The sequence below is a fragment of the Lepidochelys olivacea genome (genome assembly GCF_965140295.1).
Source record: "Lepidochelys olivacea isolate rLepOli2 genome assembly, chromosome: 11".
Classification (NCBI taxonomy): Eukaryota; Metazoa; Chordata; order Testudines; family Cheloniidae; genus Lepidochelys; species Lepidochelys olivacea.
The window spans coordinates 69301808-69324691 of NC_140421.1; the positions used below are offsets into that span (position 1 = coordinate 69301808).

General features: G+C 44.9%; 1 protein-coding gene across 3 annotated transcripts in view; it reads left to right on the forward strand.

The window, feature by feature from the left end:
* Window positions 1–3395: 3395 nt before the first annotated feature.
* Window positions 3396–22884, forward strand: part of UBE2F (ubiquitin conjugating enzyme E2 F (putative)) — a 134028-nt gene continuing 114539 nt past the window's right edge. The window contains exons 1-2 of one of the 3 annotated variants that reach the window (XM_084644145.1): window positions 3396–3672; window positions 7856–7989. In XM_084644145.1, the coding sequence (XP_084500271.1) occupies window positions 7872–7989 (118 nt within the window). In that variant the 5' untranslated portion in view covers window positions 3396–3672; window positions 7856–7871. Of the gene's footprint in view, window positions 3673–3976; window positions 4108–5078; window positions 5324–7855; window positions 7990–22884 lie in introns of those variants that run through there. The other 2 variants (XM_084644144.1, XM_084644146.1) reach the window with 2 other exon arrangements.

The window sequence follows — 22884 nt, forward strand, 5'->3', positions numbered from 1 at the left end:
ATTCAAGTTTATTTTAAAATCAGGTTTGTTTTTTAAATTTTTCTTAACTAAAATAGGTAAATGAAATATTTAAAAAAAAACAAATTAAATCGACTGTCAGCCAGGTCAACATGAGAAACTTAAAATATTGGCTTCTGCAGCTAACTCAGTCGTCTTCACCTTCATTTTCCTGTTTGTTCATAATCTGGAAAAGAAAAACAAGCTTTCCTGCTTTTTCAGGTCCCAAATGATTTCTCAATTTGGAATGAATTCGTCCAAAGGAAGAAAATATTATTTCTACACTGTCAAAAGAAACTACTGCTGTTAAAAGTGAAATGGTCACTTCAACAGTTTCTGAATCCAAATGCTTAAGTGACTTCCACCAGTTCATGATGTGACTTTCTTTAAAACATCATCAGCAAACATATATTTCTTGAATGGTTCTTATTCCTAAACTGGTTTTCTTTTACGGCCTGCTGCCATTATAGGTTTTTCCTTCGAGTGAAAGAATGGTATGGTAGCTCTCAAATCAATGAAGGCCACACTCAGAAAGACCTGAAGACTTCTGGAATATGCTGCTCAAACAGTTTCACTTTTGTTTCTACTGCCTGTCCCTTCCTTCTCACATTTATCACCAGACTTCTTCTCCTTGTCCAGATCTATTCTGCCCCCAAATATCTTCGAGTCATTGAACTTTTTGAAACTTTGCACTTTTAGAGAGAGAGGTAAGGGACTGACTCTGTATACACAAATTTGCAGAGGGACAATAGGATTGAGGTCTTATTTCTCACCTCTCTATATATTTATTTAAAAACATTTTTGCTGTTAACAAGCAAGTTATCTCTGCAGAACAGTCTGAGAACTGCAAAACTAAGCATAGCTGATGGTATCTTCTAGACTAAGCACTGAGTCCCGTTGGGTAGATAGAAAGATTAACTTAAATACTCTATACAGAAGTCCCTGGAACCCCATAAAATTGGATCCCTAATCCATGAACTATTAGAACTCATTTACAAAAATTTTCTTAAACATTATATGGCTATATTGTCTCATACTATAGAATTCGAATTTATAATCCCTATTCCATGATGAGATATCTATCTTAATTAAAACTATCTTTAGAGTTTTAATTAAGCATTTTACAAAAAGCATTTTATCAAAAAAATCCGATTTAAATTAAAAAAAAATTATTTTTAAAGCATTGATTTTTATCCACCCTGTTTTTTTCTAACCTGCTCTACCAAACATGGACTTTAGATTGTGAGTTGTTTGAAGCAGGGACAGTCTCTTACTCTGTGTGTGTGTGTGCGCACGCACGTGCAGTGTTGTAGCTATGTCTGTTCCAGCATATTAGAGAGGATGGGTGAGGTAATATTTTTTTATTGGATGAGCTTTCAGATTTCTTCTTCAGGTCTGGGGAACTTACTGGGTGTCCTCTTAGGTTATGTCTACACTACCACGGTAAGTCGGCCTATGCTACGCAACTCCAGCTACGTGAATAATGTAGCTGGAGTAAACGTACCTAAGGTCGAGTTACCACGGGGTCTACACCGCAGGGGGTCGACAGGAGACAATCTCCTGGTTGACTTACCTTACTCTTCTAATTGCGGGTAGAGTACAGGGATTGACTGGAGAGTGATCTGCAGTCAATTTGGCGGGTCTTCACTAGACCTGCTAAATTCACTGCCAGTGGATTGATCTCAGAGGGTGGATCCCTGCCCTAGTGTAGACCTGCTCTTAGTAAGTTTCACAGACCTGAAGAGAGCTCTTTGTAAGCTTGAAAGCTTGTCTCTCACCACCAAAAGTTGGTCCAATTAAAATAAAAATTCTCTCACTTGCTTTGTCTCCCTTTGTGTTTGTATTACACCAAGAACAATTACACCCTGATCAGTTGGAGAATCTAGACACTACTATTAAATAAACTATAGCAGTTATGCTCATCCCAAGAGGAAACAAAAATGTGCCCAATCCAAACTGACCAAAGCAGTTTGAATTCATAATACTCACAAGCTCATGAGTTGGAGTTAGCCAGAAATTACTCTGTGAACAACAAATACCTTTAGAAAAAAAAATCAGTCTTTTCACAGACAAGTCATAAAAGTAGATAAATGTGAATTCTGTGTAATAAATGGTTCTGTTCAAATTAGAGTTCATGCTCACATTGCAGGGCCTATAGCCAAGGGGGATATAGTAATATCAGGTACCCCATGAACTCTATGCACAATGGGACCAAATTCAGCTGCAACAATGATAAACTAACCTTACCATGGAACTTTATCTATTACCATGGAATACCCTTCACTTTCATCAGCCCAAACCCCAAACACCCACACAAGTGTGGCAGATAGTTAAAAATACTCATTGATGTAAAATTCAGCAGTTATTTTTGACAGTGATGATAATGAAGGCTGGCTTTGTTATGCTTTTCAGGTGGGCCAGCTCCATGCCACTCCCTAGGCTTAGGTCTGCAATGCTACTCAGATGACCTGGCTGAGAACCTCCAGGGCCATGGGAAGTTTATTATTTATACTGTTGTGCGCTGGGTTAAACCTCTTTGAAACTGGGCAGTGTAACTGCTCCCTTCATTTAAGATTATTGTAAGAAACCATTAAACTTCTTTATGTAGGCAGGCAGCTGAAACAAGAGGCCTCCACCCCAAACCCAGACGCTCACTGCCCCAAACTTGCAGGGTACTTGCGGGCAGACAGGTTGCTCTACCTATTGTTTTGTGAAAGACTGTGGGTCTGAAAGAGAGCAGGGGAAGAAAAACCAAGGGCACAGTCAGAACAAGCACTGGGAACCTCACCCTGAGAAAAGCTAGGGGCAGGTCTACACTTCCAACATGGCATCGGCCCAACTGTGCCACTGCAAAGTTTTAGCGACGATGCTTCTACACCACTCCTGTTGGTGCAGTTAAGCCACCTCTATAAGAGGCGGTAGCTATGTCGACAGAAGAAGCCCTTTGGTTGACAGAGTGCTGTCTACTCCAGGGAGTTCAGTTGGTATAACTGTAAAAAGAAAAGGAGGACTTGTGGCACGTTAGAGACTAACCAGTTTATTTGAGCATAAGATTTCCTGAGCTACAGCTCACTTCATCGGATGCATACTGTGGAAACTACAGCAGATGTTTTTATACACACAGACCATGAAAAAAATGGGTGTTTATCACTACAAAAGGTTTTCTCTCCCCCCCACCCCACAAAAGAGAAAACCTTTTGTAATGATAAACACCCATTTTTTCATGGTCTGTTTGTATAAAAACATCTGCTGCAGTTTCCAGGGTATGCATCCGATGAAGTGCGCTGTAGCCCACGAAAGCTCATGCTCAAATAAATGTGTTAGTCTCTAAGGTGCCACAAGTCCTCCTTGTCTTTTCGCGAATACAGACTAACACGGCTGCTACTCTGAAACTTGGTATAACGGTGTTGCTCAAGGGTGAGGATTTTTCAGATTTTCTGAGTTATAGCCATGTAAGAGAGCTTTTGCTGACTGGAAATGGGGCTTGGAGCTGTGAGTGAGCAAAGACCCTGTCTCTTGTTTGATTCCTGCTGTGTTAATGGAAACAGGATTTTGAAATCCTATTTGTTGACAAAGAATGTACATCAGATACCTGGCTCCATCATCAATTTCTCCTTCTAACTGGAACAACCCCTAGGACCCTAACATTTTGGCTAGCCGCTTGGGTCAAAAGAGGTAAATATATTAGTCGTATCTAAGAATTCCAGTTGAGGGACCGGGACCAAGGGCGACGGGCTGACCCGCTGGAGGCAGCTCGCCGAGCAGCCCGGAGCGCCGCGGGCTCCCCCACCGCCGGGACTCCCGCTGCGGGGCCGGGGCCTCACCTCAGGGAACCGCGCCGTGACGTCATCCTCTTCCCGCCCGCGGGGCTCCGGCCCGGGGCCGGCTTCACGCGCCTCCCCGGGGGTACACGGGGCCGCGCCCCCGCGGCGGGGGGGGGAGGGCGGATGGGAGCGGGGCTGGCGCGCGGCGGCTGCTAATAAAGTTGGTGTTGAAAGGGCGGCCCCGCCCCCACTTCCGGGAGCGCCGGGCCGCGGGGCGGGGCCGCGCCGCGCCGGGCAGGCCGGGATGGTGGGGGCCGCTGCAGCCGGGACCTGACTCGGTGCCCAGGTGAGTCCGCCCGGCCCGGCGCCAGCGAGCGCCCCTCCCCCCGGGGACACAGCGCGACTGGTCGGGGGACGTTGGCCCCCTTCCCTCCCCCCTCCTCCGGGGGACGCCGGCCCCCTTCCCCGCCCCCAGGGGGACAGGCCGGGGGACGCCGGCCCCCCTCCCTCCCTCCCATCGCACCCGGGGGTCGCCGGCCCCCTTCCCTCCCTCCCCCCCCCGCCACCAGGGGGCAGGCCGGGGGACGCCGGCCCCCTTCCCTCCCTCCCCCCCCCCCCCCCGCCACCAGGGGGACAGGCCGGGGGACGCCGGCCCCCTTCCCTCCCTCCCCCCCCCCGCCACCAGGGGGACAGGCCGGGGGACGCCGGCCCCCTTCCCTCCCTCCCCCCCCCCCCGCCACCAGGGGGACAGGCCGGGGGACGCCGGCCCCCTTCCCTCCCCCCCCCCCGCCACCAGGGGGACAGGCCGGGGGACGCCGGCCCCCTTCCCTCCCCCCCCCCCCGCCACCAGGGGGACAGGCCGGGGGACGCCGGCCCCCTTCCCTCCCTCCCCCCCCCGCCACCAGGGGGACAGGCCGGGGGACGCCGGCCCCCTTCCCTCCCCCCCCCCCCGCCACCAGGGGGACAGGCCGGGGGACGCCGGCCCCCTTCCCTCCCCCCCCCCCGCCACCAGGGGGACAGGCCGGGGGACGCCGGCCCCCTTCCCTCCCCCCCCCCCCGCCACCAGGGGGACAGGCCGGGGGACGCCGGCCCCCCTCCCTCCCTCCCTCCCATCGCACCCGGGGGTCGCCGGCCCCCCTCCCTCCCTCCCCCCCCCGCCACCAGGGGGACAGGCCGGGGGACGCCGGCCCCCTTTCTTTCCCTCCCCCTCCCCCCATTGGGACAGCTGGATGCTGCCCCCTCCGCAACCCCAGTCCCCTTTCCTGCCCTCCCCTTCGCCCTGCCCACGGTTGGACTCTGCCTCCCCTTCCTGCTCCTCCCAAAGGGACAGACGTTGCCCCCTTTTATCTCCCCTCGCCCTGGGGACAGACTGACTGACACTAGCATCCCCCCAACCTCTGGGGACCGACTGACCCAGTTAAGTAGGAGCAACTCAGTGTAGACAAATCCTGAATCTGCCAACTTTCCTGAGCTCCCAGCTACTACCTGCCCTGTTTAATTTACGCATCTCCCCATGTCAGCTCTTCTCTCCCACAACAATCGATCATTCTGGAGCCTCGCAGGTGATTAAATTAACAGGTTTTGGGGGCTCTTCTGTCCTCTGTTCCTGCCAAATAAATTCTGGGCTGTCCCCAGGCCCTCTTCTTCTACTCCGCCCCCCAGTTAACAAATTCTGAACACTTCCTGCTCTGCCCCCATTAGTGCAGTCTGGGGGACATTAATGCCCAGATTCGCAAAGGCATTTAGGCGCCTACTTTCCATTGAAATCAATGAAAGTTAGGCACCTAAGCACCTTTGAGGATCTGGGCCTTATTCTTGTCCAGGATCTGAGGGGACAGGAGCTACTCTTCCCCTTGTGGTCATTCTGTTCTTTGTTCCCCCATTCCTCTGGGGAAAGTAGTAGGTGCTCCAGCTTCTTCTTTCTTCTACTCTTAAAAGGAGTGAGAGCGTAGTGCCTGTGCCATTCGTTCCTTGTTCTTCCGCTCCTCTTCCCTCAGCTGCTCTCTGGCCTTTTCTCCTTCCTCCAGAGAGGAGGAATTGGTGGTTTCCCACCCTAGCTTGGCTCACTTTGCCAAGCAAGATTTATATTTCCCCTAGGTAAGTAGATATTTCAGGACCAGATTTAGAGGCCGCTACACCAAGTGCATTCAAACTCTTTGCATTTTTTATCAGTATAATATTCCACAAATATGATTTGTGATTGTTTGTAACTTTATTATTCAGTTCTTTGCTATGTTTTGTGCTTTTCAACATTTCCGTTTTGTTCCAGTTTAATGCCTTCATTTCCCTTTCTGTGTCTCTTCATTACCTAATTAATGCAATGGCATTTTGAGTTTCTAAAATTTGGCATATAAATCATAGCCTGGATCCATGCTACTGTCTGCCCAGAATTTTGGAAAATAACTGCTTTTACATGTGCACTATCTAGATTTGCAGGCCTAAAATTTTTCCCTGGCTGTCTATTATGTAGTATAAATGGATGTGGTAAGAAAGTGAAATCGCTGGTGCAGCAATTTGGCAAATTTTACTTCACTGCTTGTCCACAAGAATGGAGCATACAGGTACAGAGCTGAAGTCTACACAGCAAAATCTCTCGTCAAGTCCCTCATGTTATGTTATGATTAATGTTGCCTTACTGGCCTCCTTGATAACTACGTTGGCTCTATTTTTGTTCTGACCACATTACCTAGCCTATGAATCCCGCCAGTGGCTCACCCTTCTTCACTATAAGTTCATGATTCTTAAGAATATCTTTAAGGCCCTACTTAACTATGCCTCTTCCTGTTTTTCTAGTTTTAACTCAATTTGCTAACTTGTATGAAATGGCAAACTGCTTTGCCTTCACTAGAATTTTACCTTGAGATAATCTTAAGTAAAGTTACTAATGTAAGAGCACATCCTTTTTCCTCCAGTGAAGACAAAAATCTTACAGCGTGCAGTTTCCCCAGGCTTCTTTGGTCCTGGCCTACCAAAGAGCAGTTTTCTCTAGAACTACCAGTGGTCTTGCATAAGTGCCTTCTAGCTATTTGGCATATTGATTAGGTTTTGTTTTTGTAATTTTCAAGCATTGACCTTTGTATGCCTTTATACAATGGAGGCCCAAAGTGATGTATCACAGAAATCTTCATTAATTCCTTTAAGGGAAGACTGATGTAACAAAATTATCACTTCTTATCTTAGGAGCTGTGGCTGGGCCTCTGTATCTATCCAGATGCTTAAGGTTTGTCTACGCTATGGAGACCATGCCAGAATAGCTGTAGTCGTAGCTATAGTATCGATACACCTGGCATGACAGAACAGGTTTTCCAACAGTATAGGAACACCACTTCCCTGAGCGATGGTAGCCAGACCAATGGAAGCATTCTTCCATCGTCACAGCTGAAGCTATACAGCGGGTGAGGTCAGCATAGTTACGTCATGCAGGGGTGTGTTGTGTTTGTTCTCTCCACACCCCTGCCCAAAGTAGCTATGTCAGCCTACCTTCTAAGGGCTTGTCTACACTGGCAATTAACAGCGCTGCAACTTTCTTGCTCGGGGTGTGAAAAAACACTCCCCTGCCAGTGTAAACAGTGCCTCAGTGCTGGGAGCCACGCCCCTTGTTGAGGTGGGTTTTTTAGAGCACTGGGAGAGCGCTCTCCCAGTACTGTGCCGCAACCACACAAGTTTGTTTTTTCACACCCCTGAGTGAGAAAGTTGCAGCGCTGTAAAGTGGCAGTGTAGACAAGGCCTTAGTATTTACATCTGAAATTGTCTCAAGTTGTCCTGAGCACCGTAGTGAGGCCGACCTAAGTCTCTGTGTAGATTGTGCTAGTCAGTGGAACAGTTCTTCCATCACCTAGCTACCACCTCTCGGGGAGGTGGGTTAACTATACGCTGACAGGAGAACCCGTCTCGTCAGTGTAGGTAACATCTACACTGAAGCACTACAACCGTGCAGCTATGCTGCTGTAGCTTTTCAAGTGTAGACAAGCTGTCAGTAGGATACCATGAATACCACTTGGCTCTACACTTGGTCCCAACTTTTGACTATTTTGTGACTTTATCTGGCACTTGGAACTGTAGTGACTTATCTTATTTTGATGCCTGCGTTCTAGGTTGAAGATAGCCGTAATGCTAACATTGGCAAGCAAACTGAAGCGAGATGATGGTGTCAAAGGGCCTCGTACATCCAACCCAGCTTCTGATTCTACTCGGAGAGTGTCTATTAGAGATAAATTGCTTGTTAAAGGTAATTGATCCTTATGTTTAAAAGATTTGCTGTCCCATTAAATATAGTTAGTTCATCAACTAACAATACTAAATGCTGTAGGCAAGAGTTTACATCAATGTTTTTAAAAGGGCTTCCTTATGTCACAAGGGTGTTGTGAAGTTAAATACATTAAAGATCGTGAGAGACAAGGTGGGTGAGGTAATATCTTTTATTGGACCAACTTCTGTTGGTGAGAGAGACAAGCATACAACAATTAAAGATTTTAGGCAATTTGAGATCTACTGATGAAAAGTGCGATACAAGAGCTACGTATTAATACTACTATTACCGTGATTTGGACGCATATTACTGTGCGCTATATATTATATAAGCAGTAATCTCCAGATCTGAGATTCAGCACTGCAGTATTGAGTTCAAACTTTGTGTTACTAGTAGCCACATAGGTGCAAGTAATGCAAAAAATAATAATAATCTGTAAATAGAACATTCTTTTATATTATTTAGTGCTGAAGTCCAGTGTTTGACATCGCAGTCATCAAATAATCAATTGTGATTATATGGTGACATTAGTATTACTGAATAAACTGGACAAGAAGATCAAGTTGATTAGACTGGAAAATATTTCTGTTAACAGAAATATAGGTAACTGGCTGTGACAGGAAAGCAAGTTCTGAAAGTAAGTGACGGATGGAGGTAATTCTCAGTGACGTCTGAACTATGATTAAATGAAATCTTTGAACGTTAATATTTTTGAAATGAAAAAGAAATAGCCAGTTCAACAGATGATAATGCTACTGCCTATTTGGGTTAACGGAAAGTTGTGGGTAAGAAATGTGGATTTAAAAAAAAAAATTTCAGCGGCACATCTTACTGATCTCTTATAGAAGGGCTTTTGTAGACTGCAGCGAGCTGGATATCAGTTTGTGGGAAGATCCCCTAGTTTCCACAGATTTCTGCTGCGGCAGACTACAAATTTTGCAGCAATTCTGTGTAAATGGGAAAAAAGGCAGTGGCCAGTGAACTAAATATGAAAATGAATAATAAAATCAGTATAGCATTTTTATATTAAAATTATACAATTTTCCTGCTGCCAGATCTTATGTGGTACAGGATATTGCATTTAAAATCTCAAAGCACTTGACGTTTTGAGGGTGGGATGTAGCTTAACTCCCCTTTTCCCCATCCTTGCAACACTAAACAGCTTTTCACTACCCCAGGTGTTCCACTGCATATAATAATGGATAAACTGGTTAGGTTGATGTTTTTGCTAAAAACGATTAGCAATGAAATTATCAATGTTGACCTGTAAGTTGTCATAGTGAAGTTCTGTGGTCTTTTCAAATGCAACAGTTCATATTTCTCAATCCCACTGTTTCAGGATTACTTGAAACTGACCTCAACGCATCCGTTTGTGTTGGTCATGTTACTTCCCAGCCATAGTGCTAGAAACTTGTGTTTTAAAATGAAAACTTAGATTCTGTCACACAGCAGGGAATAGATTTGTTGTAGATTTTGCATCCTCCTGTAGGCCACATTCAGATTCTCCTCACATCTTATCTTCCTTCATTTGTGTAGCCATGTAGGGGGAAGATTTCGATTCAAGTTACAGATGCTTGTGACTTCACTGTTTAGGTCTCTCAAAAAGCTTGCCAAGAGCGTCTAGCTGAAACAGTTAAAGTATGGATTTATGATTTGATTTGCAGTTTAGCTTTAAGCATGGTTATATGTGCCCTGTGTGTTAAAGGAAAATGGTGATGTAGTGTAAAGCAGTGGTTCTCAAAGCCAGTCTGCCGCTTGTCCAGGGAAGCCCCGGTGGGCTGGACTGGTTTGTTTACCTGCAGGTTCGGCCGATCGTGGCTCCCACTGGCCGCGATTTGCCGCTCCAGGCCAATGGGGGCTGCGGGAAGGGCAGCCAGCACATCCCTTGGCCCACGCCGCTTCCCTGAACAAGCGGTGGACTGGCTTTAAGAACCACTGGTGTAAAGTACATTCTAATCACTGCTTATAATACAAAATATTTAAACATCTTTCATTTTCTATCAGATGAATTTTCATAGTACCCTTAATAATGGCAACAGTGTTCTTTAATTACAAAAATGTAGACATATATATTCAAATTCTTCCTCCTGCACTCAATGGGAAAGTGATATAAAGATATAGCCGTTGCTGTAACCATCACTAACAAACTTTAGTAGACTAAGTGTTATACAAGTTACAAATCCCAAACTGGCAATTAAAATTAGAACTGAAAGCAACAAGCAGACAAATCTCAACCACAGCAACCAATTATTAAATAAAATGAGCCTTATGTCATGACCAGAGTTAAACTGGTCCAGAGGGAGAAATTCTAGGGGGTGGGCCTGCTGGCCATCAAGGGAACTGACATCAGAACAAACAAGCTGATTTAACTATTGCTGTGGGTACAGGTGGAGAGGGAGTGTCAGGTAATTGGGTCCTGGAAAATTTGAGTCTTAAAAGATAACTAGCACATTAATTGCACAGGTCTTGTCTAAACTAGGTATATTTCTGGAAAGTTTCCCACTGTTAAGATTAATTCAGCTGAACGGGTGTTGTCAGTGTTATGAGCCCTAGTGTAGATGGGGTTTCAGCTCCCGATGTAGTTTTCACACCGTGTTGCTTAGACCTGCAGGGAGCAAATTTTAATTGACAGGGAACTGATAAACTGTGTTGGCAGCCAAAAGCCTGTATACACTAGGGCTTCTAACATTGCAAACAACAGTTCAGCTGAACCATGTGAGCAATGGTGAGACATTCTTCAAAACTCTTTCTATTTTAGAGGGGACAATAATGACTCACCCTGTACTCAACTGCAGGCAGCTGCATTCTGCACAAGCCAAAGCTTGAATTTTATGGGGAGCCCTAAGTAGAAACAATTTCCTTAATTTATTTAGCCTGGAGGTTTTCCATTTATGGATGACTGTTGCACAGTATGTCAGGAAGGAGTGATCAGTCTCCTGGGAATTGTGTACATTAAAGACAGTGATCCAATTGTTCTTTACTTTAGGTGTTGTCTACAGTGCAAGAAATAAATACTCCCAGTTCCCAATGAGTGTCAGCAAGGGGTGATGTTGAACTGGTGCTAAAACATGATTTAGCTATGAGTGTAGATAGGTTGGAACAAGCAATAGTCAGCACCATTTTTCCTTGTCTATACATAGAATCATAGAATATCGGGGGTGGAAGGGACCTCAGGAGGTCATCTAGTCCAACCCCCTGCTCAATTCAGGACCAGTCCCCAACTAAATCATCCCAGCCAGGGCTTTGTTCAGCCTGACCTTAAAAACCTCTAAGGAAGGACATTCCACCACCTCCCTCAGTAACGCATTCCAGTGCTTCACCACCCTCCTAGTGAAAAAATTTTTCCTAATATCCAACCTAAACCTCCCCCCTTGCAACTTGAGACCATTACTCCTTGTTCTATCATCTCGTACCACTGAGAACAGTCTAGATCCATCCTCTTTGGAACCCCCTTTCAGGTAGTTGAAAGCAGCTATTAAATCCCCCCTCATTGTTCTCTTCCGCAGACTAAACAATCCCAGTTCCCTCAGCCTCTCCTCATTAGTCATTTGTTCCAGTCCCCTAAACATTTTTGTTGCCCTCGACTGGACATTTTCCAATTTTTCCACATCCTTCTTGTAGTGTGGGGACCAAAACTGGTCACAGTTTTGACCAGGCTCCCAATGAAGCCTCACCAATGTCGAATAGAGGGGAATGGTCACGTCCCTCGATCTCCCGGCAGTGCCCCTACTTATACAGCCCAAAATGCCATTAGCCTTCTTGGCAACAAGGGCACACTGTTGACTCATATCCAGCTTCTCGTCCACTGTAACCCCTAGGTACATGTAGCTGAACTAGTATTAAACACAATTTAACTGTATATGTTACCTGTTGCTGACATTTCTTGTCAGTAACAGCTATGTTCTGTAGTGTAGACAAGGCCTCAAAATCCAGGAGTAGTGATGACTCCAGCAGGATACCCAGACTGAAGTATTTTGGTGCTAGGTGGGCATTCCTTTAATTGGTGCAGATAGTCTCAGCCCATTCTACTTAGATGTTTGACACTTTCAACAAGATATCACTTCAGTCTTGACATGATAATCACAGCCAGTTCATTTTCATGTAGGTGTCTATTTTGGCCAGGCTTTGGGGAAGGAATGAAACAGTAGAATCTGTGTTTGGTGAAAGAAATGGAACTGGATATCATTAGCATACTAATCACACTGCAGCCTAAAAAATATCTAGCTATCAGCCAGCTGTCACAAATAACCCAGATGCCATTTTGACCATCGGATGTAGATTGGGACATAGCCATCTTAACCTCCGATAATCGACCAGTGCATCCAAGAACAACTACCTAGCTGATAAGAATATTGCTGCTAAAATAATCAGTGGTGATATTTAAGGTATTAGATATTAAGGTTACTACCTCATTCATATGTTGTCTTCAAACTCATTAAAACCTCATCCAGACTAGAAAAAAGATGATCATTTGAAAGCCATGCTATCTGGAATGTTTTAATTAAGTGCTTTTTAAAATGTTGTTTACACTTAGTGTAGACTGCCCCTGGAACCCCTGCCCCTGCCTGCCACCCGCTGCCCCATTCAGCTCCCCCTCTCCTTCCTGACTACACCCCCAGGACCCCTGCCCCCATTCAACCCCCCAGTTCCCTGCCCTCTGACTGCCCCAATCTCTATCCACACCCCTGAGCACCACCCGGAACTCCCCTGCTCCCTATCCAACCTCCCCTGCTCCCTCCGTGCTGCCTGGAGCACTGGTGGCTGTCAGCGCTACAGCCATGCCGCCCAGAGCACCAGGACAAGCAGCCGTGCTGCCTGGCTAGAGCCAGCCACACCACTGCGCAGCACAGAGCACCGGGTCAGGCCGCAGCTCTGTAGCTGCGCTGCCCGCCAAGAGTGCGCTGCCTGGCAAGAGCTCGCAGCCCCGCCGCCGAGAGCATTGCACCGGCGGTGCAGTGAGCTGAGACTGCGGAGGAGGGGGAACAGCGGGGGAGGGGCTGGAAGCTCAGGGGCTGGGTAGGAGGGCTCCGCGGGCCAGATGTGGCCTGAGGGCCGTAGTTTGCCCACCTCTGTTCTAGCTGTGTACTACAGTGGTGCCTGCTGCATTTATTGCCTCCTGGTGTGGGAAAGTGTCCTGCCGCAGAGGAAGAAATAAGGCTGCCATCCCTAGAAACCTTTGGGAGAGGATTGCAATGTACCTCCATGGAAGTTTCATCCCGATCTCTCAGAATTCAAGGAAGAGACATGCGCACATAAACTGTTCCACATAGCCTGTCCTGCCTAACTCTATAGGTGAATGAAAAGCAGATAGCAACTGTGTCTCGTTGTACTGCTACTTCTTCTAGTATGAGAAAATTAATGAAAAGTCAAAAGCTGCGTCCTGCTAATTGGGGGTGCCATTCCTGTCATGGAAAATTTGTCTACACACTTACCCAAGGTTCCTTCCCCTACATGGAGCTCACTCGTGCTCAACTGGCAGGACTGGTAAAACTGTGATAGAGTCAAAAACAGGTCCTGTCCTTTATAATCCTCCCTTTTCTCCTCATCTGCCACTACCACCTCCTTGTTGTTCTCGGCAGTAGTCTGTGACTCTGGCTCCTTGGAGGTATCCACAGCCATGTGTGGAGTGGTGATAGGGTCATAGAATCACAGAATATCAGGGTTGGAAGGGACCTCAGGAGGTCATCTAGTCCAACCCCCTGCTCAAAGCAGGACCAATCCCCAACTAAATCATCCCAGCCAGGGCTTTGTCAAGCCTGACCTTAAAAATATCTAAGGAAGGAGTTTCCACCACCTCCCTCGGTAACGCATTCCAGTGCTTCACCACCCTCCTAGTGAAAAAGTTTTTCCTAATATCCAACCTAAACCTCCCACGCTGCAACTTGAGACTATTACTCCTCGTTCTATCATCTCGTACCACTGAGAACAGTCTAGAGCCATCCTCTTCAGAACCCCCTTTCAGGTAGTTGAAAGCAGCTATCAAATCCTCCCTCATTCTTCTCTTCCGCAGACTAAACAATCCCAGTTCCCTCAGCCTCTCCTCATAACTCATGTGTTCCAGTCCCCTAATCATTTTTGTTGCCCTCGACTGGACGTTTTCCAATTTTTCCACATTCTTCTTGTAGTGTCAGCCCAAAACTGGACACAGTACTCCAGATGAGGCCTCACCAATGTCGAATAGAGGGGAACGATCACGTCCCTCAATCTGCTGGCAGTGCCCCTACTTATACATCCCAAAATGCCATTGGCCTTCTTGGCAACAAGAGCACACTGTTGACTCATATCCATCTTCTCGTCCACTGTAACCCCTAGGTCCTTTTCTGCAGCACTGCTGCCGAGCCATTCGGTCCCTAGTCTGTAGCAGTGCATGGGATTCTTCCGTCCTATGTGCAGGACTCTGCACTTGTCCTTGTTGAACCTGATCCAATTTCTTTTGGCCCAATCCTCTAATTTGTCTAGGTCCCTCTGTATCCTATCCCTACCCTCCAGCGTATCTACCTCTCCTCCCAGTTTAGTGTCATCTTCAAACTTGTTGAGGGTGCAATCCATACCATCCTCCAGATCATTAATGAAGATATTGAACAAAACCAGCCTGAGGACCGACCCTTGGGACACTCCACTCGATACCGGCTGCCAACTAGACATGAAGCCATTGATCACTACCCGTTGAGCCCGACAATCTAGCCAGCTTTCTATCCACCTTATCGTCCATTCATCCAGCCCATACTACTTTAACTTATTGGCAAGAATACTGTGGGAGACCGTGTCAGAAGCTTTGCTAAAGTCAAGGAACAACACGTCCACTGCTTTCCCCTCATCTACAGAGCCAGTTATCTCGTCATAGAAGGCAATTAGATTAGTCAGGCATGACTTGCCCTTGGTGAATCCATGCTGACTGTTCCTGACCACTTTCCTCTCCTCTAAGTGCTTCAGAATTGGTTCCTTGAGCACCTGCTCCATGATTTTTCCAGGGACTGAGGTGAGGCTAACTGGCCTGTAGTTCCCAGGATCCTCCTCCTTCCCTTTTTTAAAGATGGGCACTACATTAGCCTTTTCCTAGTCGTACGGGACCTCTCCCGATCACCATGAGTTTTCAAAGATAATGGCCAATGGCTCTGCAATCCCATCCGCCAACTCACTTTAGCACTGGAGAGCAGATAGAGGTGTGCTCACCAAGCTGGACAACCAAAAAAAAAAAAGGCATTGGACAGTGTGGGGCATTGTGGGACAGCTGCTGGAGGACTGTTAGGGTTGATGTAAGTAATGCAATGTCTACACTCACGGTGCGTTGACCTCTGTACATTAACCATGTCTCTGTGCCGCAAAGAGAGGTGGTGTTACTATATCGTTGAAATGGGTCACTTATATGGGTGGGAGACATTTAAGTTTAGAGACGTGCATAGCTAGGTCTACGTAAAGCAGCTTATGTCGATCTAACTTTGTAGTGTAGACCAGGCAACATACTCTTGCACCTTCTACTTAGCTACCTGTGTGCTGTTCTCCCCATCTGTTCCTTGAGACTGACATACTGCGGGCACTGGCTAGTTTTCAGAGACTGGAAACATGGCATTTATAACTTTTCCTGTTCAGGTTTTTGAAAGCCATCAACTTCAGCTGAAAGAGAGAATTCACTTTTTGGAGTTACCGTATTTTCATTCTTTGAAGACCAGCTTTTGCGTGAGTCATGACTGCTGATAGTGCCTGATTGTTCAAGATGGTCAGTGCCTCACAGGACTGGGCCAAAGACAGATTGTTCTTGGATGATTGAAAGAGGCCAGGGGACTGCAAGCAAAAATACTATGAGAATTAAATTTTATAATAAAGTAAAATTTATTAAAAAAATTACATGACAAAGTGTCAGTGATAAAAATATAATGTGTATGCTTATGGGATCATAGACGCACTTTATTCAGCTGCATTTTTTTTGCAAAAAGTAAAGGAGTACTTGTGGCACCTTAGAGACTGACAAATTTATTTGAGCATAACCTTTCGTGAGCTACGGCTCACTTCATCGGATGCATTCAGTGGAAAATACAGTGGGGAGATTTATGTACATAGAGAACATGAAACAATGAGTGTTACCAGCAGGAGAGCGGGGGGGCGGGGAGGAGTAGGAACGGGAATCTTTTGTAGTGATAATCAAGGTGGGCCATTTCCAGCAGTTGACAAGAATGTCTGAGGAACAGTGGGGGCTGTAGGGGGGGAATAAACATGGGGAAATAGTTCTACTTTGTGTAATGACCCATCCACTCCCAGTCTCTATTCAAGCCTAAGTTAATTGTATCCAGTTTGCAAATTAATTCCAATTCAGCAGTTTCTTGTTGGAGTCTGTTTTTCAACAATTTCCATCCCACCATCAACCTCAGCCTGGACTAGTCCACACAAGAGATCCACTTCCTGGACACTATGGTGTTAATAAGCGATGGTCACATAAACACCACCCTATACCAGAAACCTACTGACCGCTATTCCTACATACATGCCTCCAGCTTTCATCCAGACCACACCACACGATCCGTTGTCTACAGCCAAGCTCTACGATACAACCACATTTGCTCCAACCCCTCAGACAGAGACAAACACCTACAAGATCTCTATCAAGCATTCTTACAACTACAGTGCCCACCTGCTGAAGTGAAGAAACAGATTGACAGAGCCAGAAGAGTACCCAGAAGTCACCTACTACAGGACAGGCCCAACAAAGAAAATAACAGAACGCCACTAGCCATCACCTTCAGCCCCCAACTAAAACCTCTCCAACGCATCATCAAGGATCTACAACCTATCCTGAAAGATGACCCATCACTCTCACAGATCTTGGGAGACAGGCCAGTCCTCACTTACAGACAGTCCCCCAACCTGAAGCAAATACTCATCAGCAACCACACACCGCACAACAGAACCACTAACCCAGGAACCTATCCTTGCAACAAAGCCCGTTGCCAACTGTGTCCACATATCTATTCAGGGGACACCATCATAGGGCCTAATCACATCAGCCACACTATCAGAGGCTCGTTCACCTGCACATCTACAAATGTGATATATGCCCCTCTGCCATGTACATTGGTCAAACTGGACAGTCTCTACGTAAAAGAATAAATGGACACAAATCAGACATCAAGAATTATAACATTCAAAAACTAGTTGAACACTTCAGTCTCTCTGGTCGCTCAATTACAGACCTAAGAGTTGCAGTTCTTCAACAAAAAAACTTCAAAAACAGACTCCAATGAGAGACTGCTGAATTGGAGTTAATTTGCAAACTGGATACAATTAATTTAGGCTTGAATAGAGACTGGGAGTGGGTGGGTCATTACACAGAGTAAAACTATTTCCCCCTGTTTATTCCCCCCCTACAGCCCCCACTGTTCCTCAGACATTCGTGTCAACTGCTGGAAATGGCCCACCTTGATTATCACTACAAAAGGTTCCCGTTCCCAGTCCCCCCCTCACTGCTGGTAATAGCTCACCTTAAGTGATCACTCTCTTGTTCCAGTGTGTATGGTAACACCCATTGTTTCATGTTCTCTATGTATATAAATCTCCCCACTGTATTTGCCACTGAATGCATCCGATGAAGTGAGCTGTAGCTCACAAAAGCTTCTGCTCAAATAAATTTGTTAGTCTCTAAGGTGCCACAAGTACTCCTTTTCTTTTTGCGAATATAGACTAACACGGCTGCTACTCTGAAACCTGTCTTTTTTTTGAAGTACATCAAAATCTTACTTTTCATCATGTGTCTCGTATATTTCTTTCTGTTGGAGATATTGGCAGCTTGAAATCTAGTTAAATGTTTAAAGAGCAGAACTAATAGTTCTAGGTACTGTGCCTGCCCCATTGGCAACCTGATAATTTTTCTGGTTTTACAACCAGATTATTTATTTATTTATTGGTCTTTTCTGTTACTTTGTGAAAGACTCCCAAAACTGGGAAGTGAAAGAGAAAGTGCAGGTAAATGCACTATGTGAATAAACTGGGAAAAACAGAGAAATTAGTTTTTTACTCTAATCTTTTAGTTACAGTAATCCTTGTTGTTACTCATAACCATAGTAAGCAAGAAGATCAAAGGGTATGTTTTGAAAGAGAGAAAAATACTTTACATTTCCAAAGCATTGTCCATCTAAGGATTGAAAAAAAGTTAAATTATGAATTCATATATCCGTTATGTTCACTACAGGCCTATTTCTGAAATGGTCACATAGAATCATAGAATATCAGGGTTGGAAGGGACCCCAGAAGGTCATCTAGTCCAACCCCCTGCTCAAAGCAGGACCAATTCCCAGTTAAATCATCCCAGCCAGGGCTTTGTCAAGCCTGACCTTAAAAACCTCTAAGGAAGGAGATTCTACCACCTCCCTAGGTAACGCATTCCAGTGTTTCACCACCCTCTTAGTGAAAAAGTTTTTCCTAATATCCAATCTAAACCTCCCCCACTGCAACTTGAGACCATTACTCCTCGTTCTGTCATCTGCTACCATTGAGAACAGTCTAGAGCCATCCTCTTTGGAACCTCCTTTCAGGTAGTTGAAAGCAGCTATCAAATCCCCCCTCATTCTTCTCTTCTTCAGGCTAAACAATCCCAGCTCCCTCAGCCTCTCCTCATAACTCATGTGTTCCAGTCCCCTAATCATTTTTGTTGCCCTTCGCTGGACTCTCTCCAATTTATCCACATCCTTCTTGAAGTGTGGGGCCCAAAACTGGACACAGTACTCCAGATGAGGCCTCACCAATGTCGAATAGAGGGGAACGATCACGTCCCTCGATCTGCTCGCTATGCCCCTACTTATACATCCCAAAATGCCATTGGCCTTCTTGGCAACAAGGGCACACTGCTGACTCATATCCAGCTTCTCGTCCACTGTCACCCCTAGGTCCTTTTCCGCAGAACTGCTGCCTAGCCATTCAGTCCCTAGTCTGTAGCTGTGCATTGGGTTCTTCCGTCCTAAGTGCAGGACCCTGCACTTATCCTTATTGAACCTCATCAGATTCCTTTTGGCCCAATCTTCCAATTGGTCTAGGTCCTTCTGTATCCTATCCCTCCCCTCCAGCGTATCTACCACTCCTCCCAGTTTAGTATCATCCGCAAATTTGCTGAGAGTGCAATCCACACCATCCTCCAGATCATTTATGAAGATATTGAATAAAACCGGCCCCAGGACCGACCCTTGGGGCACTCCACTTGATACCGGCTGCCAACTAGACATGGAGCCATTGATCACTACCCGTTGAGCCCGACAATCTAGCCAGCTTTCTACCCACCTTATAGTGCATTCATCCAGCCCATACTTCCTTAACTTGCTGACAAGAATACTATGGGAGACCGTGTCAAAAGCTTTGCTAAAGTCAAGAAACAATACATCCACTGCTTTCCCTTCATCCACAGAACCAGTAATCTCATCATAAAAGGCGATTAGATTAGTCAGGCATGACCTTCCCTTGGTGAATCCATAAGGCATTGCATGCTGAAAAGGGAATATATTTTTATGGATTCATAACATCAGCTTACAGTGAAATGGTGCTTATTTGTGAAGAAAGATGAGCTTTGGGGTAAATTAAAGATCAGCACTTAATGATGGAAAACGAAAATGGAATTACATGAAAGTATGCGACAAATACAGTAAAACCTACATAAATTAGTTATGGTAAGAGGATTTGGAAGAAATCCAAAGGAAAGTATTGTCAAGACTTTCTAGTGTTTAACTTACAAAGGAGAGATTTGCTCTGATACGTTGCCCAATTTTGATTTTAGTCCTTATTTGTACCTAATTTTCATGTGTGCATCTCTGTGGCACAAGTAAAGTGACTTGTACAAGGTTGCATATTGTTTTTTTTTTTTCTGGATTAGAGAGAGATTGATTTCTGGCTTCCATTCCTTTGCATTGTTAGCCTGCACGATTTATTTCACTTAGTGCTGCTAGTTTTCTGATAATTCGATAGGCTACTGTTATATTGCATATAGACTAAGTGTGTGGTTTGACAACATTCTCTTTCCGGTAAGCATTTGGAAGAGGAAGGAGTAAAGTATACATCTTTCACTCTAAATAAAAATGGGTAGAATTGGACAAAATCTTTTTCAGACTTTACAAGTTCTCTTCATTTGTAATACCAACCCACAATTTAATTATACAGCTCCGGGGGAGCAAAACATCCATTTGCCTTGAATAATAGACTTGATACAGTTTTTAGTAAGAAGAATGAAAATGTCAGTGTCAGTGTTCTGTTACTGGAACTGGGATATGGAAAGCGGAGATAAATGTCAAGATACATATCTTGAACTCAGGCAGGATCAAAAGACGTACAAAACAAAATGCACTTTCCCTATATGGTGTAATAAAGGGGGATGGAGGGGAATCTCATCATAGGTAATTTTGTTCTGAATGTAGTAATTTTGCAGGCTCCGTTCTGAGCTTCATGCTCCTGCATATGTCAATCAAGATTATGCTTTGTGTTCATATCCATACTATTGGGGAATTTTTACGGTGGGGAAGGAAGAATTTACTGGTTAAAAAACCCTGCTTTTATGACTGAATTTAATCGTGTTTAACTTGTTTATTTTTTTTCACATTTGTTATTGCTCTAAATTGTTTAAAGAAGATTCATCAATTTGGAATTGACTCTGAAGAAGAGTTAATGGTAGATTCAGTTTCCACAACTACCGCTCAGTTATTGTTCCTTGCGGCTCCATTCCAACCAATTTTTGTGATGGTAGAATCATGTTCCAATTTTTGAAATGTTTTCCACTTCTTTGTTGTGTGAAAGACCTGTGCAAAGAGGAAAACATTGTACTATGCATGGAAGACAGTGAAACGGACTATAAGCAAAAGTAAACAAACTGAGAAATGGAGAGATTTCTCTCCAGTGTTTGTCACGTGCCACGTCTTGGAGAGAGCCCTTACATTTTATGTCACAAAACTTGCTTTCCTTTAAGAGTCATTGTCTGATCAGTTTAGGTTCAGTACCAAAAATGTATGTAAAAGCCTAAAGTCAATAGAAATATTTTTGTGAAATCTAAAAAAGAAAATTATATATTTTAGGTTAAGATTTAAACATCTGTTCTGCATTGTGGGAAGCTCATATATAACAGTAGTTGGTACTTGTAACGGTACATGTATATTTTCAGATTTTTAAAAGGGGGGTTTTGAATTATAGTAATACTGCTTCTACTTGTGTGAGGCCTTGTATTTTGAAGAGTACGCTCTCCACAAATGAAATTGGTTTGAATGGCCAGCTAGTTACAATGAATGTATGTAGATCATCAATAGAGTAGTAAAACATCAGCAGAGTTCTAGTAGTATTTTTAAGGTTTTGGTTAAAGTATTGATTATTCTTGTATTATGCTTACAGCAAAGTAAGAGACATTTAATGAAATGAGGGTTTAACTTCTGATTATGCTGTACTTTGAACAGAAAGTTTGTTACGTGCTACTATAGTGTAGGGCATTTAGCCTAACTGAATCATCAACTTCAGATGCATACTGCTTATAGTAACCTGTCCCACCTGATAAGTTTGACAAATACTTCAGTATTTAGCCTGAAAACAGATTAATTTTTAAATTAATTTACAGTAATGTATCGCTTAGCTGTACATTACTAATGTAAATATCAAGTTGGAAGGGTTTCTTAAAGTAGAGGTCAGTGTGATACATGAAGTTTGTGTAACCAGAGCATGGTAAATATCTTCTTTGCCTCTGTTAGATCTCACAGTTGAGGTTTAGCAATCTACTTGTATCTTCCCTTTTGTCATTCCTATAAATTACTACACTGACTTTAATAATTAGATCAGTGGTTCTCAAACTTTTGTATTGGTGACCCCTTTCACACAGCAAACCTGAGTGCAACCCCCCCTATAAATTAAAACATTTTTTTATATTTCAAATGTTATAAATAGGGCCCTACCAAATTCATGGTCCATTTTGGTCAATTTCGGTCATAAGATTTTAAAAATCGTAAATTTCATGATTTCAGCTATTTGAACCTGAGGTTTCATAGTGTTGTAATTGTGGGGGTGGTCACCAGGCTATTGTACCTACCCTTAGTTCTGAGCTGCTGCTGGTGGCAGTGCTGGCCTTCAGAGCTGGGGAGTGGTAGCTGCTGGCTGGGAGCCCAGCTCTGAAGTGAAGTGAAGGGCCAAGGCATGTTGGGTTTTTTGTGACTTTAAGATCAGAAATAAACAACCTCCAGCAGCAGCTAATAAAACCATGCTCCAAGGGATCTTGAAAAGCATGTCTTGTCCTATGTTCCCTCTAAGCTGCGCTGTCAGGCAGCTGCTCAGGAGAGAGTCAAGTGCTGTGCTGTTGACTAGTAGAGCGTGCACATCCAGCCGCATATGCCCCTCCCCCCACTGCTTCTGCAGCTGCTCCCGGGACCCTCCCGCTGGCTGTGCAGAGCGGGGGTAGGGGTTGCGCTGATGTCAGGGTGTCCCTCTTCTCCTGCCACTGTACCCCATCTCTGCAGAGCAAGGGAGAGGGGACAGCCTGGCTTAGGACTTGGAGCTGCTGAGGTCTGAAGGACTCCAGCCTCCAGGCAGGGAGTGAGTGCCTTTCTTAAAGAGACAGCTCAGGGTCTCTGAGATTTCCCCTCTCTTGTCTGTCTGTCTTTCTCTCCCCCGTGTTCATGTCCCCAGCTCTGCAGAGCAGGGGAGGGGAGACAGGGCTCAGGAGAGCTTTCAGTGAGTGCCTTAAAGAGACAGCACACAGCATCTCTCAGAAACTTCCCCAGCAGCCAACACACACACTGTGTCTCTCTCTGTCTGTATGTCTGTCTCTCTCTCACTCCCCAATGCATACTTGTATTATTGTTGTTACTTCTTGGTACTTCCTGCAATGCACATATAGTCTGTGTAATTTTATTCTTTCAAAGTGTGTTATTTTAG